The 17,655-nt window shown below is 39.2% G+C and overlaps 1 protein-coding gene across 1 annotated transcript in view; it reads right to left on the minus strand.

The window, feature by feature from the left end:
- The window catches only part of jarid2b (jumonji, AT rich interactive domain 2b), a 100,105-nt gene that overhangs the window by 18,112 nt on the left and 64,338 nt on the right, over window positions 1–17,655 (minus strand). Inside the window, exons 4-5 of the mRNA XM_056741216.1 lie at window positions 11,959–12,128; window positions 3,646–3,813 (exon numbers count right to left, since the gene is read on the minus strand). Of these exons, the coding sequence (XP_056597194.1) occupies window positions 3,646–3,813; window positions 11,959–12,128 (338 nt within the window). The remainder of the gene's footprint in view (window positions 1–3,645; window positions 3,814–11,958; window positions 12,129–17,655) is intronic.

Below are 17,655 nucleotides of genomic sequence, written 5' to 3' on the forward strand. Positions count from 1 at the left end.
GTTCTAGACTATGCAGGGCGTCTGTTTCATCATACAAAGAGACCCATATTGTCCGGATCCAGACATATTGTCCGGATTTTGAGCAAGTCAGTGCTTTAGAACAAGGTGCATGCAAGACTGCATTAAATGTCTGTCGCTTATATTCTCCTGTGTGCATTGCGAGTTGAGAACTGTGACGAGATCTCGTGATAGCTTTCGAAAGCAGGTCTCGTGAGTGGAGAAAAGCTTTGCATTTTTCCGTCCTTTCTTTCCACACTGACAGGTACTCTCAGTTGTCTGAGAAAGTCTCCTGACCAGTCCAAAACACTGAATTTGAAAAGCAAATCAGATTTGTAAAAAGATAAAGCGCAGCGAAAGAAAACAAGAGACTGCCCTTTCATCGACACGTTGCATGTTCTGAGCATGTTAATCACGCATGGACACTTGCAGTACTCCAAGTCCAAACGATGATTTCAATGAGTTTTCATTAACCTTCTCTGGAGATAACGCAGTAAAATTTTAGCACAATCCAGTAAAAGCAGCCATTTCTCTGTCTCTTATCGAGTGTCTAGATGGCTCTAATTAACACGTTTTAAAACTGCTCTCTGTATTTATGACCATGCACATTATTTTTACTGCGTTCGAATATATACAGGCAACGGTGCGTGTGAGAGGGAAAGGGACGCTGTAAGCGGAGCGCTTGAAACTGCTACCGACAGCTGAACTCAATAAAAGGTGTTTAATTTAGAAATGTAAACATGCCTCTGGGTAACTGAGGTTCAGCGAATGAAAGCTGAGCAGTGTGGGTTTTTATCTCTCGAAAAGTAGAGGGGGGGGACATGGAGAGATACAAGGTGGGACAAGAGGGTTTCAGGTACATGACTATTTGGTCAATGGTTTTCATCTACTATCATCCGAATGTAGACCATTTTTCTAAGCAGGAAAGTTCAGAATCTGTATAGTTGGCAACCTTTATTTGTAACCTGGAAAGTAACTCATTCACATCTGCATACTTAGAGTGTGTGTTTCTGGTCTTACATACACAAGAACAAGAAACGCATTCCTGAACATGAGCCAACCTGGATGAATCGGGTTCGATTAAAGGTGACTGAGCACTGGCTAGGAAATAAAATGGAGCTAATTCATGCAGTGCTGATTGAACAAGAATATACAACTAGACTGCTGTTTGCAGGAGGTAGTGATGCGGCATCGTATGTTTCTATTGTACTGTAAAACTACAGAAGGAAATCCAGCCCTGCTTTTATAGGTGAACGTCTGGCCCTTTAAACAAAAGTTACACCATTAATGAACCGTTCTATGATGTGAGGATGGGCAACATACCAAAAATAATAAACTGGTAGAAACGCGCTGTTGCTACTCTGTCACGCTGTTCTTTTACATTGTAACATCCTCAGCGACCGAAATGCAACTTGATGCCCCACCACAGAACCATTGCAAATCAATTTTGGTGGGAGCAAGGAATTGTGGGTAGTAGTAGAAAAAAAGCACGCATGGAAAATCCACCAAAAATAATAAGGCACTTTAGACATCATTTTCAACATACTATGAAAGGGAAGGCACAAATACTAATCTGGAATGCTACAGTAGACACCAAAAGTGATGTTTGGCTTTGAAAAATTGATGTCCTTTCATTTTAATATCTATATATTGTAATAAGTACATGTTAATAAAAATGTATAAAGAAATCGTGATAAGAGTGTAAACTGAAGCTCAGATTTGAATTAAGGGAGGATTGGCAAATAGTCTATGTATGCTTTGTTTTTCTATGCATCATTAGTTTGAAACCCATGTTATCTGTTGCTCTGTATTTTTACAATATACTGTATTAAAGGGGAGCTGCAACGATGTGTCATGCATTCTGACTTCTTTACAATGTTAAACATGCTGTCTTCTCATACGAGTTGGGCGTATTATGTAATATTTCTGTGCTCGATACACTCCCCCAGCGATCGTACCGGTTTCTGAAAGTTTTTTTTCCGAACATGTTTTCTTTTCGTAACTATGGCAGAAACCACGTGTGTTAGGGCCGCTTTAATTGACCAAAAATAGTGTTTTATCTATTTTGTACAATATATAACTCTTGATATGGTTTAAACAAACCTAATGGGGTCATTAAGAGCAACAATTGTGCAAATATGCCATCCAGACATCACTTGGTCACTGCTGAATATAGCATGAACTGTTTATGACCTAACCAGATGTCTACAGACCTTGGAAACACAGCGAGAAAAGGCAGGGGACCCACAGCTAAAGATCCCATCGTGCTTCTTTGAATGCAGTTAAAAGACACTTCACAATGACAGCCACATCCCTGAAAGCTAAATTACACGCTTTTAATTACAGCTGACAGACTATTTTGTTTTTAACGTGACATGTTTCATTAAAAGATAATCTCCCACAATATCTTGCTCCCCTCTTATCAAACACGCACAGCGTCCTTAAATGTTCTCCCTCTCATTTGTCTGGAGAGAGCGCGTGTGAGTCTGTGTGTAGCGTACAGAGACGTGTTGCCCACCGCTACCTCGCACAGCTGTGAGCTGAATGCCTGAACACCTTGTTACCGTCTTTCCCTCTAAAGTGATAATTGGAGGGGAAAGATGTAAGCGTCGTGTGCCATTCAAACAAAAGACTCCCATTTCAACGGTGAAAGCTGTCCTTTTGTACATCTATCTTTTCACATGATGTGTTAACACGCATACATACTGAGGTGGACTGGTAAATCAATATATCAGACAAGACAATCAATTGGTTTATAGATGAAATTTTGAGATTACTGACAACAAGAATGGCCAGTCAGACAAATAAACAGAGGCCTAAAGATCTCATTGCACATGTTCAGGGTTCTTTAAATACGATTTACATAGGAAAAACTGTGATTTAAAGGAACTGTTTTCTTTTACAGAACTTCACATATTTTTTAAATGGAAACAATTACAGGAACTGACTGTAATTTACATGACGGTTATAACACGACATAAAAAACAAGTACATCATATTATTTATTATAGATTCTGGACAAACCTACTTATTGATTATCACCATTTCATACATTTTTTTTTCACATTTAACAAAACTATAACGAAACGCAAAACCTTGTATCTCCATATTTTGAGATTACATTTTTGGGTCATAATAAACTATTATTAGACACCCTTATGTTTGTCACTGGGTTTTGCAAAAAAGTTTACTAATAAAAAGTATTAAAAAGTGCTTGTCAACTTTGATGACAACACTACATTCCTTAAAATAACGGTGTTTAGAAGGTTCTTCACAGCAATGCCATAAAACAACCATTTTTTGTTCCACAAAGAACCATTCTATCAAAGGTTCTTTAAAGACCTATTTCTTTCTTTATTCTTTATAATCTGAAGAACCTTTTTTCACCTCAAAAACGTTTTGTGATGCAGAAAGGTTCTTCAGTTGTTAAAGGTTTTTTATAGAAACAAAAGGTTCATCTATGGCATCGAAGAACCTTCTGAAGCACCTTTATTAAGAGGGTATATAATCATTGAATTTGGACATACAAGGTCAGCGACGTTATAAGAGTGATTCAAATCAACTCCCTTTTATTTTATAACTACAATATATTCCGTTTCTTCCTCAAAGCTGCCACCCTTCGCATTCAATTGACTTGAAGGCTCTTACCGAATCCATTGATCTTGCCGGTCAGTTTGCCCTTCTTGGGTGTAGACTGACATGATGTGGATGCCACACTGGATGGTTTCTCCTCCTCAATCTCATCTTCGTCATCCAGATCCGCCTCGTCCTGGGAACTCCCAAAGCAGGCCATGTTACCGGGTAATGCCGCCGAGCCTTAAAAAAAAAAAAAGAATTTTAAATCAAGTCACATGCCTAGTTCATTCAAAACGGAGAAGAAAATGGGATAAAACTGCCACAACTCTGTAATCTGTGTTTCTATTGTAGCTGCAATCCTCTCAAAATCAACAGCTTCCAAACTGTGGATGAGATTAGGGATCGTCCCTGCTGTTGGATTGCTCCTTGGGAGCCAGAGGACATTACAGTCTTCTCCTTCTGGGCACTGATGGAGGTTTGTCGCCACAACAGACTGCATGACTGACTGAAGGGCTGGATCTCCTTTAGGGAAGCTTTGATTTAAAACACTCAAGCTGATAACCCGCAACATTCTGCAAGATTGCAGCCTCATGTGAAGAACCACATAATGCACTCGCATCAAGCAGATCCACGCGAGGATTAGTTGGAGGTAAAGCGTGGTCGCTACTGGGCAAAACTTTAAGTCTGAGTAAACTATTAACAAGCGCTTAGTGTCACATTGCTATTGCAACAGATTTATAAATGCAATTCAAGTCCACACGTATAGCGAATTTACCTCAATATAACGTATTCTAGGTGCACATCGCGCTAAAAAGCCAAAAATGTATGACGCACTAAACCTAAGGTAGCGATGTTGATTTTCTCTTACACATAGCACAGGTGACGCATGTCAAACACCAGTTGCCCATTAGCTGCTGAAGATGCCCCTCCAGGCCTCTCAGCTCCATAAACGTAACTACCGTTCGCCCGCCGTACTCTCATACTACACTACACTGCGCAACAATTATCATTATCTAGTGTAGTGCTCTGCCAGACTCATGAATGAAACATGAGCGAGTCGACCCTGCAAATGTGCCCTCATTAGATCTCTATTAACATGGAGCTGTTGCGGCGGTGATGTCACTGCATGCCCGCTCCGCACACACAAAGCATTCGACATCATGCCACATTAAAGCTGGCGGGCCATGTGTTTGAGGGACACGTATAATAACTGAATGAACTACAGAACTTAACGAGGTGCAATCAAACGGACTTCCTAAAAGGCACGAGAGATGCCTGCATGCGTCACTAGTTACGTTCTGCAGAGCTGTGCAAGACTTGCATTCTTGTTTGAGAACATTTTCATCTGGCATTTAGAGGTTGGAGAGAGAAATACGTTAGGGAATGAGTTATAGGGTCATATTGTGAGGTTAAATGAGATAGTAGGGTTGACTTGAGCTCAAATGGATTTAACAAAAAACTATAGTAGGGGTGTACGACGATGCATCCAGAATAAAAGTTTGTGTTTACATAATATATGTTTGTGTACTATGCATATTCATTTTGTATTTATAAACATGCATGAACACATGCATATATGCAAATTTAGGATTTTTAATATTATATTTACATACAATTTGAATTATTTATAACGATTTAATGGTTTTTTATATATTTTTTTCCCAAAAATATCCATATTTATGTATTTATTAATACAAAATTTTACGATAATAAACCAAATAATCGTATAACAGCCCTACTTTATAAAAAAGAGAGTTATCTGGTACTGTACTGTTTACTTAGAAATGAACTTATTTAACTTTGAAAAAAATGAGTAATTCATGAAATTTTCTTTTTTGGGTGAGCTATCCCTTTATAAGGAGTAGTTCACCTTCAAAATGAAAATTCTGTTATCATTTAAACTCTTGCATTTCAAAATAAATAATTTTCTTTCTTTCTGCAGAACACAAAAGAAGATATTTAAAAAAATGTTGGTAACAGAAAAGCACAGCCCCCCTTCACTTCTATTGTATGGACACTAAAACAATTCAAGTAAACGGGGGAATGTTGTCAACAGAATTCTTCAAAATATCTTCATATGTGTTCAGCGGAAAGAGGAAAGAATGTCATACATTTTGAAATGACAAGATGGTGAGTAGATGATGACAGAATATTTATTTTGAAGGTGAACTACTCAGTCAAACGAATAAACAAACAAAACGATGAATCAATGTCACCTTAGCCAATTAAGAAAATTGCCACTATTATCATTATTTTGCACTTGTAAACTTGCGCAGGAAAAAGTCAGAGAGCCAATCACTCACAGACCTACAGGTCAGCAGGGGTCAAGTATGGGGGATGGAAATTGATGGCACGGTAAGTTAACAATCTTTCTTCCAGCCATAAGGTCTGCAGAAACAGGATGCTGTAGTCTCAATCAGTTTCAGATGCCTCCCTAGTTTGGGCTCTCCCTGCTACGGTGTTTACTAAGCTACCCCAGGGAATGCTGGGTAGGGAGCAGCACAGCTATAGCAATATAGCCAGAGAAGCACAAACTGGATTTATGATCAAAATCATGCACCATCTATCTCGCCTTCTGGCCCTCTCAGCTTCTTTCTCTGGAACCGAATCTAAATCTGTCATCTCCCAGAGAAATAAGGAAAATAAAAAACAGACCTTTCCCAGTTCCCAATTACGTGAGCTCTCAAAGTATTTACAGGCTGACACAAATCATAATTAAGGATGAAGGCGTCCATTACAATTGTCATTTTTAATTCAAGCGTAGACATTATTAAGTTTGTGTGAAGTGAAGTTCTTCTTTTTTCAAGGTCAAGTGAAACTCTGGGAGAACCAGCAAAGATGCAGTGTATAATCTGATTGGACGGCTGGTTGCCGTGCGGACTGTTATAAGAAGACAGATGGTTAAAGTAGAAGTTACGTAGAATGCTAAAAATGTATGCAAGTCACATTCACAAGTCTTCGAAAGAGACACCTCTTTTACAGTATAGTACTTTTCTAAATGTATTGATTTTTTTATTTGGTGTCTCCTTCGCTCCAAAGGCCTGATTGGACAGAATAGTGTCCACCCAAATCATAATGTTAAATCCCATCAGCTACTGCATAGTTTTTTTGGCATACTAAGATTTCAAACTTATAAATCAATAAGCATACCCTGCGAAGTGATCATCCCTAAGCCCTGCTCCCTTTGAGGAGTAAAGCTTGATGTGTCAACTCTATAGGGAAAAACGCAATTGAATCTCTTATTGTGTCATTTTAAAATTCACTTGGCAAAAGGAGCAATAAAAACAATGTAATTTACTCTCTATTTGGAGCGACATCACGAAGGGCCCTTCGGAGGGGAATATATTTAGAACGCACCGAAAGTGATTTTTGCATATTATGGAAGTAGGAGCCCGAAACGATTTTATAAACCGTTTCATCGAACACAAATGCCTGGCCCAAAGTTAACTTCCGGACTGTGTTTGGTTATTGGTCTGGCTAACTCCTTGTTGAAAAACTAACCAGCTAAGGACCAGTACATGACCAGCATAAACCAGCACGTGACCAGTAGTGGTAGTATTATAATATATAGAACATAATACATTTTTTATGTAACTTATATGAATAGTAATTTATATTAATATTATATTGTAGGCTATATTTATTGTATTAAATATACAATATGTGCAGCATGTAAGCTATCAAATTACCCGACTAGCATTTAAATAGCTGACTTGCTTGCTAATTTAGCATAAACCCTATACAGAAACCTTAAATTACTCTTAAAAGCTATAGTGCGATATCAAGACTCAAATGTTAGAAGTAGGCATTACAAAACCCAGGTCGGACTGGAATAACTCGTTGCCGGGGTTCAGAATCCAGTCAGGGTAACAGGCTTTCAAACACTTCGAGATGCATGGCAGTTGAGTAGAGAAATGTTAGGCAGTTATAAGTGTCAGTATATATCAGCCCCTGCCCTAACATCATGTCCCTTCTATCTGACGGCATATGTTCATCAGAGCACAATACATAGCGTTGTTCAGTGAGGGGGGCATTAATAAACACGGTCTCTGGGCTGTAGCAAGAATACGAGAGGATTATGGATTATATCTCCTCTAATTTACATTCCTGAATGTCCGCAAATCCATTAACCCCGTTTGGCCTCTGCTTGAGGAGTCGCTGGAAGAATTTAATCAGGCTGTCGGCCCACCGCCACGTCAGGGTACTTAATTGAATTGAAATCTGCTATCTCTGTGCTTTCATAGCGTGGCATGCGGGCAACACGCACAGGTTAGCACGTTGCTGTAGTCATGTGCCATAAACTTTGAGATACTTTGAAGCGATCAATAGTTAAAGTCGCAGCACAGGACACAGTACAAAAATAATTATAACAGTCTGTTATGTAACACAGGGGTAATAGAGCAGGTTATTCATTCACTGTTATCTCATCACCTTCTAGAGTTTACTTTATGAGGTGTGCGTTTGTATGTTTGGGCAGTACAAGGATATTAATGTACTTTTCAGCGACCACTTCTACAGATGGTTAAATCGGTCTACCCCAGTGTTTCACAACATGCAGGTCAAGACCCAAAGATACCTTGCAGGTCTGTTCTGGTCAGGTCAGGTCACGGAGGGTAGGGAAAAACAATCGTGAATGAAAAGATTAAAATGCAGCTGAATTTAGATGGTGGGTTGATGCCAAAGGCTGTGACTGAAATCAAACTCTATGGTACTTTGGCAGAAATTTATCAGTCACTTGATAAAAGCTAGTCAAATAAGACGGATTGCAACAAGGAGTTTGCATAGTACACCCAAATCCCTTAAGACAGGCGCCGCACTAGACAAGGTCAAAGAAAACAAAAGTCAGACATTAAGGTTGTTTACTTATTCTTATGTCATTCAAAACCTGTATTCATTCTTTGGCAAAACACAAAAGAAGATATTTTCAAGAACGTTGGTAACTAAACAGCCTTGGCCACCATTGACTTTCATTGTATGGTTTGACCATCTTAAACCAGCTTAAAACAGCATAAACCAGCATCAAAACATACCCAACCAGCACATGCTGCGTTTTTTCAACAGGGAGAACTCTCCAAATATCTTCTTTTGTGTTTGAAGGAAAAAAATGACTATATACAGGTTTTGAACCACAGGATGGTCAATAAATGCTGACAGAATTTTTGGATGAACGGTCTCTTTAAATACAGACTGCAATTAGGTTGAACATGGTTTGGAAAGGTACATTATTGGCACACGAAACCAAACAGAATCTAAAAAATAAACCAAGGAACATAGCCAATGATTTTTGATGTTAAAGATTTAAAAATTGTAATTTAGCATGATAAAAACGTGTCAAATGTGTCCCAAAACCAGACTTGAAACACAGATCTAAGCGTTCATACGTGTCTGTATAATATATTCGACACTTATATTATGAAAAGGATCTTATATTGTGAAAAGCATTTCTCCACATATTTAAACACTCATGTACCGAGAAAAGCAGCCTTATGTCTCAGCGTGTTTCCTGTTTTGTCTCATGAGAATGTTACTTTATATTGCATCAGAATATGCATCTAACGCAACACGGGTGCTAAAAATCCATGTTAAGACAAAAAAACCTCTTAATTGTGCTGTTGAGATCTGAGAAGGCTAAACCCCAGAGATTACAGTTTGTTCAAGACAAAGACGAAACACTTCTATTGAGAAGACTGTCAGAGATATTAAGAGTCACATTTATCATCGCCTGCATTTTACTGCACAGTAACACACGGTGGTTAAATACTTTCCATGTTAGATAAGAGTGACATCCCGTTGGCAGTCAGCCATATCTGAGCTATTGTAAGACTGGCCATTTGACCTGGGCTATATTTACCCAGATTTTATTGATTTAGTATTTACACGCCCGTCCTCTCTGTACTGCCCCTCCTCAGAAAGATCAACATTCACAAATTGCATTTGTTGAACAGACACGCCAAAGTAAAGAGGAAGGTATTGAATATCAGTGCTTCTTTAAAAGACAAAGCAACACACACAGCATGATGACAACTTTACATTTTTCAACACCTGTGTACTTTATGCTAATTTGTTTATATTATGCCATACACACATAAACACACATACACCCTTGTTAAAACTCAATATGGCTGCACTGAAAAAGAACTAAGTAAAATGTCCTGCTTTAATTTCAAGTAATACTAACTAACCAGAATAATGTCAATTCTACATATTAAATGCATTTAGTATTTGTTAAAATGTAAAGTAAATATTACTTAAAGTAAACTAAAAAGATGTTCACAACTCAGATTTCACAGTTATAACTGTCATATTAAAATACTGTATACTATTTTTACAACATCGATGGTCAAGTGAGAAGAGACTGGCTTTCTCTGTGCTGAGGCATATGCATATGACTAATATTGTGCCTCCCTTAGCCTAGGCACAAGCATGGCACAACTTTAAAAAAAAATTAAATAATACTTAAACTCCCCCAAATCGCAAAGATAAATCAACAAAAAACCAGGCAAGTCTTACTTTGTACTGAAAAGCACCCAAAATGACAGTTAATCTGAAAAATTATTCTCCTAATGAAGTCAGATGCAAAGCATGCTGGGAACTACGGATCAACTAGTTACATCTACAAAAATGATTTATGAAGTCTCAACACAAAATAAAGAAGTAAATTTAATTTTACCCATTTAAATGGGTTTAACATTATACAATTTAGCTGTATTTACTTCATAATTTTATCAAATAAAATGACTAAAAACTAAATAATTGAAATCTTAACAACCAAAAGTAGTAGATTTTATTCCCAAGATTTTAACTCATAATTTAAAAAGACTTTTGTTAAAAACAGGAAGATAATTATATTAATTATTTTAATAGTTTCTTTTCAGAAAATCTACTCTAGGCACATAATATATATTTCAATGTGGATCATCTATAAATAATAGCATGTTGATGTACAGAGCGACCCATCATCTAATTCCCCCGGTGGCAAAAGGTGCTAAACATGTCAATGAAAGACGAGCCTGACATGCAACACCCTCGATGCATGGAGACCACACATTTGGCCTCTCCGTAACCTCACACGCGAGGCCAAGTTTAGGTAAGTCCAAAAACGAGAAGACTATGTTTGGACTGACCCCACAACCAGCTAACTATTAAATAACATCATGAATGTGGATTGTAAGTGCGCATGTATGCCCTTCTTTTAATTCCTTTTTATATAGGCAGTAAGGGATTCATAACAACAATGTTGTCATAAAAGCAGTCATGGTTTTCAGAGAGCACGTTTGTGACTGGATCTTTCTGGGCTGCTTTTCTGAAATCCTGGTAAGGAAGTACAGTTTATACTGACATCGGGCAGTCAAAACTCTCTCCCGCAAGGTTTAAGTATTATGTTGTAAAAATTCAAGCCAAAGAAGGAATTCAAAGTCCAAGAACAGCCGTTTTAAAACCATTCAAATAGGCATATTCAGCTTCCACCCAACCTTCGGGTTTTACACATCTCGGCACATGCATGAAACAGGGGAGAACTTAAATCTCCAGATGACACTTCTGTTTCTAGTAAATGAAACTGAATAGAAAAATATATAATCATGTAGAATAAAAACGGGCACACTTGAACTCTAAATATACAGTATACAGGCAAATGTCAGTTTTGAGCTCGACCATTTTGAACTGTAGACCTAATGTTAATCACTCTGATTCTGTGAAAATCAGCGCCGGGTGTGGGGGGGCAAGGACCCCCCAGAATTTTTCATGGGCCACTCCAAAAATATAAAGTCGACGACTAAAATTTGAAAATAATGTCTATTATTCAATACTAACTAAATAAGTTGTATTTGTATTATCTATTACATACTTATCTATCAATTTAATAAATGATGTCAAATTAATATATCTGCCCAACAAGATGTCGAGCCAGCCTAGTGAAAATCTTCATAGACTTCTGTGAACACATTCTGATAGGGCTGGCTGTGGAGCTCTATGGTATGCACAAGCTTCAAGTTTGACCGGTTCCGTGGTTAAATATTTGATTTACTCTATAGGAACTATGTTTACTGACCTTGAATGCAGGAGGTACCCACAACCCCGTGTGAAAGGCTGGTTCACAGAGATGTGGGATGTAGTGTGTATTTGTAAATGTGATAAGTCATGCTGATAACAAAACATGAAAAGGTCGGTGCGATATCTCCTAGCTCAATGGTTTTCTGTTTGAACAGCAAGTGCACCAAGGTTTGGGTGCCATGTAGGCCCGCCTCCCCAGTGTCACGAGATATCCGTGAAACGAGCCGGCTTATTTACCAGGCCAGCAGGTGAGCTGCATACCCCGTGTTAGGGTTGCCGAATCAAGAAAACCACAAGTGGAGTATACGCAGTTATTAAAAGATGAGGCACTACCTCGAAGGCATATGAAGGTGAGGAAATCCTCCGTCTTGGGCCTGCGTCTGGAGAGGAAAGTGATATGCGTGAGCGGCGTGGGCAGAGAGGGGTCAGCCATCTTCACTGGGGTGGTGCTGGGAGAGTTGGGTTGAGACTGGGCGAACTTCCTCTGCGCATGCAGTCTGGGCCTGAAGACAATGAAAACAATAGCTGTTTAATACACTTGCTTTCTAACATATGAGAGCCCTAATGGACACATTATAAAAACTTTTTCTTCTGAAAATCCCCACTTGGCACTGGGCCTCGGATAATGTTGCCCAAAGCAATAAATTCCTCTTAACGCATTTGCTGTTGTGATGGTAAAGCTCCTCTTGGGTCTACGTTGTTGCCATGATTAATTCAGTCAATCTGGATCTCATTCAGACACGTTTTTGGTCCGATTAGCTCACAAGAGCTGCTATTTCTGATAGTAATCCAAACATTCTTGGAGAGAAATGACCTGACGAGGCAGAAACTATGCTAGCGGACACAGCGAGAGGTCGTTTAACTCGACTCCCGAATGCTGATTCACATCAAGGTTTCGGAAACTAATTAAGTTTGCTACTTCATTCAGTCAAAACCGACTGATAAATAGTACTAAGGATACATCAAATTGCCAAATGTCAAGGCAACAAAATCATCTGTCATGCTCACTACAGCTTTTCCCTTTCAAGACGTGAAAGCCACGGAGTCTGCATTTCAACTCTCTCCGCAGGAAGGCTATCAGCACAGAATACGAAAAACAGTGAAAACCCATCTTAATAGTTCTTCCACCCTCCCCGGACCGCCAGAAGAGACTCACGTGCCGCACTTTCCATTTCAGCAGCGTTTTCATTATTTTACCCACATTTACTCCCCTCGGCTTCGCCTGATGTTTGCTGCCAAACATGTTCTCCTGCATAGATCGACGGGGTGGGTGGTTAGGGGTTTGATGACAAACATCATTCTCTCCTGTTCAAATTAATCTCATATTCAATCAGAGGCCTGTTCCTGAGACTTCTCGCCACCCTCCGGCAGCTTTGTTGAAAGCATCGCTAATCAATTCTCGCCTGCAGACAAATTTTCTCTTTTCCACATTTCTCATGGCTGTGACTGATGGAGTGGCACCTTTGTCATGCCACAAAAAAGGAGGAAAACTTCAGCATGGTGATGAATGTACACTACACAAAACCGAATTAGTCTGGAATGACAGTCACGGCAAAATCGCGCCATGTGAAAATTATACAATGAGTTTCAAGGTGAGAAGTCAATGTTTATTATAAAAACTCCTTTTTTGTGTCACTGGGCTCTCAGGGCCTTTAGAAGACAAACTGGCTTGTGAAGATGAATGGTAAACTATTTAAAAGCCTGTTTAATCAAATAAATCTATGGGATTTAGTGAGTACTAATGGCTAATCAATACTATTAAACAGCTTTCTGTTGCAATGTTTGCATTTCTGAGGCCATCTGAAGTTCACAAGCAAATTTTGATATTTTGTGCCCGATGAAAATATTTATGACGAATAACATAAAACTTTAGAGATATGGACACACATAATTCTGCAGTTATATACATACATATATATATATATATATATATTTTTTTTTTAGGGCTGTCAAACGATTAATTGCGATTAATCCCATCCAGAATAATTGTTTGGGTTTACGTTATATTTGTCTGTGGACTCTGCAAATTTTGTATTTATAAACACATACACATACATGAATATATTTAAGAAAAATATTAAAATTAATAAACATACAAATAGTTCAATTATTGGTAAATATAAAAAATACATATACATTTCCTAAATATATACATGTACTGTATGTGTATGTATAGACAATATATGTCTGTGTACTGTACATATAATTTTCTGTAAACACAAACATTTATTCTAGATGCAAATAATCGTTTGACAGACCTAATTATAAGTGAATTGATGTAAATAACTGCTTAAAAGGGCTAAACTTAAAAAAAAAAATCAGTCATTTGTTCACCATCATGTCACTCAAAACCTGTATGTGATATGAATATAATTAGAGAAATGTCTTAGCGTTTTTTTGACCCTACAATGGAAGTCAATGGAGGCCAGTGTTGTTTGGTTACCACCGTAAAATATCTCCTTTGTGTTCTGAAAACAGTTACACTCGTTTAGAATGAAGCAAGGTTGAATTAAATGGTTAAACAATTGTCATTTGTGGGTGATCCATGCCTTTAAATTGCACACAAAGCTACCACGTGGCTCCAGAATACATAGTTGCCATGCACTACAATGTCCAAATCCAAATATGGGTGAGTGATCCAGTACAATTCTTCAAAATCCTCAATCCTTTTACATTCTGGAAAACAAAACACTGAGGAAACGGAACTCCTCACAGATGAGGAAAAAACAAGATAAAAACCATTACATTTTTCAAAATGAATTATATTCACCCTCTAACCCTGCACAATCTTTTTAAATGGGGCCTGTAGCTCCACACCCAAACACTGACATGAATCAGTGGATATTACACAGGCAAAAAGTTCATGCTTAAGTAGATCGCCAGGGGACCTACTCGTAGCCGAGTGGAGAATTCAGCCAATAAACACAAAAAACTACCCTTACAAAATTGCTGCTAGAAATACAACAAGGTGCCTACAAGCTATCCAGCTGCCCTCTTATTTATTGATTGCTAAAGTGTTTCAGGCAGCGGTTTAACCTCATTTAGACTGTCCAGGGGAGGATTCGTACTTTATAAAATAAATATAGAAAATTATTTTCCTTGTCGTGGTAGTCATAACAAACCTAAACATTAATAGGAACTGAGAATTGCTACTTTTAAATGTGTTAGCACAGCTAAATGAGAGTAATTTTGCTGCAGCTGCGCGAATAAAGGATCCAGTAAAACAAAGAGGGATCTCACGGTTCATAGAGTCAGTCTAGACTGCTCTGAATCTCAAAGACTTTTATTGGACCATATATTCTATCTGTTCCGTATTAGAAACCATAATGCCCAACTGTTTGACATGCACATATCCAGCAGCTTAGATATAGAGGTGCATTCTGGGAAAGCCTGCACAACACATTAACAATAACTAAACAAATAAATTTTAACATTGCACTCAAAATCAAGTTGTCTATAAATAAAATTCAAACTAAGCTTCCAACATCAACCAAGGAAGTTGGGTGCATTTCATACTTTCTGCATTTCTCTAGAAGTCTGCAAACAGTAACATGAGTGATGGAGATTGCAAATGGGATCCAACCACATCCTTCCAGACCGGATGGGTAAAGAGGAGCCATGAGATTGACTAATCCAGGCATTCCAGTCCTGTTGGTCTTGCTATACCTCTATGGGCGAGAGACGTTGCAATACTCTAGCCCCACGGAGCATCCCAAGCTGTGCACTTCTTAATGGGACAGATATGGGTTCTTTTACAATGCCAGTCTTTTAACAAGAAGCTCATGAATAATTTACAGCTGATAAATATCACAATGGGGTAAGGTCATTTCAGGAACTAGGACTCTGATCCGGTTACCATTCCGCTAACGCTTGCCATAAAAGTGATGAGCAGTGACTAAGGTCAAGTTTAAAAGGTACACCTTGGATTGATTTCTTTTAAACCTCAGAGATCAAAGTAGAAGTCATCAACAAGTTTCTGTCTTTGGTGTCAATGGATCTTCTCAAGTTTCTTCAATGTCTCTATCTCCAGATTGCAATGAATCTGCATCTGCCTCCAGTTTATTTCTCTCTGTCTCCATCTACCCTCCACCACTGTAACTGTTGAGGGACAAGAGGAGGTCAAAGAGTGAATTAGGCTTTCTGGAGATCGGCCCAGGTGGCCAAGATCTAGAGAGAGTGAAAAAGTGAAGGGGCATTAAATGAAAAAGAAAACTGTGAGCGTCTAGCACCTGCTGGGGAGGCACGGAGGTTGGGATTATAGCAGGATGTCCTGATTTATCCTTTTCTAATCCTTCTGTCTCACCCTTCAAAGAACACCACTCTCTGATGTTACGTATACTCTGGTCATTGATGAGCTTTTGGGACATGAGCAAGAGTAAGGGAGTGTAGACACCCCATGGAAAGGAAACAGCAGCTGGATCCCGGGGGCTTGCTGTGGGGTTTCAGAAGAGATGAAGACTAAATGCTTTAGTAACCTTTGTTTTACCTTGCTTTACAAGCAACAGCTGTTGGAAGCAGGAGTAAACCAGACCTTGTATAGTGTATGTCACTGGAACACATCCATGAAGTCTAATGTGATGGAGGCATGTGCAAACACACATATGCACGCTAATGCTTGGAAGTTAGGTTTGCTTGCTTGGATAAAGCAACTTTAAACAACCAAAGCTGTCTCAACTACATAACTCATATTCACAGTCTGTGAGCGCCCAGTCATGTTCTGTGATCTCTGTTGGTGTGAAGTGAAATCTTCGGTAACCAGATGCCTTTCCACATCCACTGGAGACCAGCGTTGAGATGAATCAACGTATGTACCACAAGCTTCGGGTCTCCACTGAGTGCTTCAACCTTATCTAGCGTGTGTGTGATTGTTTTGAAAGATGGCTGATGTTCCTCTAAGAGCACTAAATCGTGCCGAACAGGAGGAGGAGTCAGAGGGCTTCCGCAAACAAAAGCACATTGCCGGCGCCAGAAGTAAACGGGGCGACCCCTTTGGAGTCGGCACCTCCCCCTCAGCGCCCAGAGCATCAAAGCATTCCACAGCGGCTGGAGTCACTCCTAATCTCAGCAGCAGACTGTGGCCCTCTCCGGATCAGATGAGCGAAGCAGAGAAGATGCTCGCGGGGAGGGAGAGAGAGATGAATGATCTCAGGAGTGAGATAGATGGAGCCGTGAGGAGAGGGCAGGCACTGATAGACCTCAAGGGCAGAGATGTTTGAGTTTCAAGAGGGAAGAAAAGGGAGGTGGCATATGAAAAACCTTTGTGTTCAATGCTGATTCAAAGGGACCTGTTTTCTGTCACATGTAGGGCTGCAACAACGAATCGATAAAATCGATAAAAATCGATTAGTAAAAAAGTTGTCAACGAATTTCATTATCGATTCGTTGTGTCGCGCGACGCGGAGACGTTTGGTTATTAAAAAAAAAAACTTTATTTGAGCGCGGAGCGAAGTAAACACACTCGGTCTCTCTCGCGCACTGATGCTAGCAGAGTTCGGCGCCTCATATACAGGGCGGAGCAAAAATAAAAAAACGAGCGGAGGAAAGATACATGACGGAGGCAGAGAAATCAGCGCGACCCAAGTCATCATAGGTGCGGGAGCATTTCACACTAAATAAACAGAAAAACTGTGTTAACTACAAAATATGCAAACGCGACATGGCGGGAGCAACGCGGCAATGATCCAGCACCTGAAACTCAAACATGTTTGAGTCTGTGATGAGGAGGAAGGGAGTTCAACAGCAGGTTAAGTCATTACAGAATCCTACTTTTGTTCCGTTTCGAAGTGAAGAACGTAATGTCCCTGGTGCGGATGTTTACTCGTTATCCAGATTGACAAGCATCACAAGTTAGCATTAGCTCGTTAATAACAGTATAATCAGGGGTGGTATAGTTACTTTGCGCTTTGCATTGTAAGACTAAAGACACGTTTTTATTCACTCGCCTTTTTTGGACCATTCATTTATCAATCTGTTGTCATGTATAGCTACACTGCAAAACTTCCTTAGTAATTTTGTCTAATTTCCAGTCCA

The sequence above is a fragment of the Triplophysa dalaica genome, chromosome 25 (genome assembly GCF_015846415.1).
Source record: "Triplophysa dalaica isolate WHDGS20190420 chromosome 25, ASM1584641v1, whole genome shotgun sequence".
Lineage (NCBI taxonomy): Eukaryota > Metazoa > Chordata > Actinopteri > Cypriniformes > Nemacheilidae > Triplophysa > Triplophysa dalaica.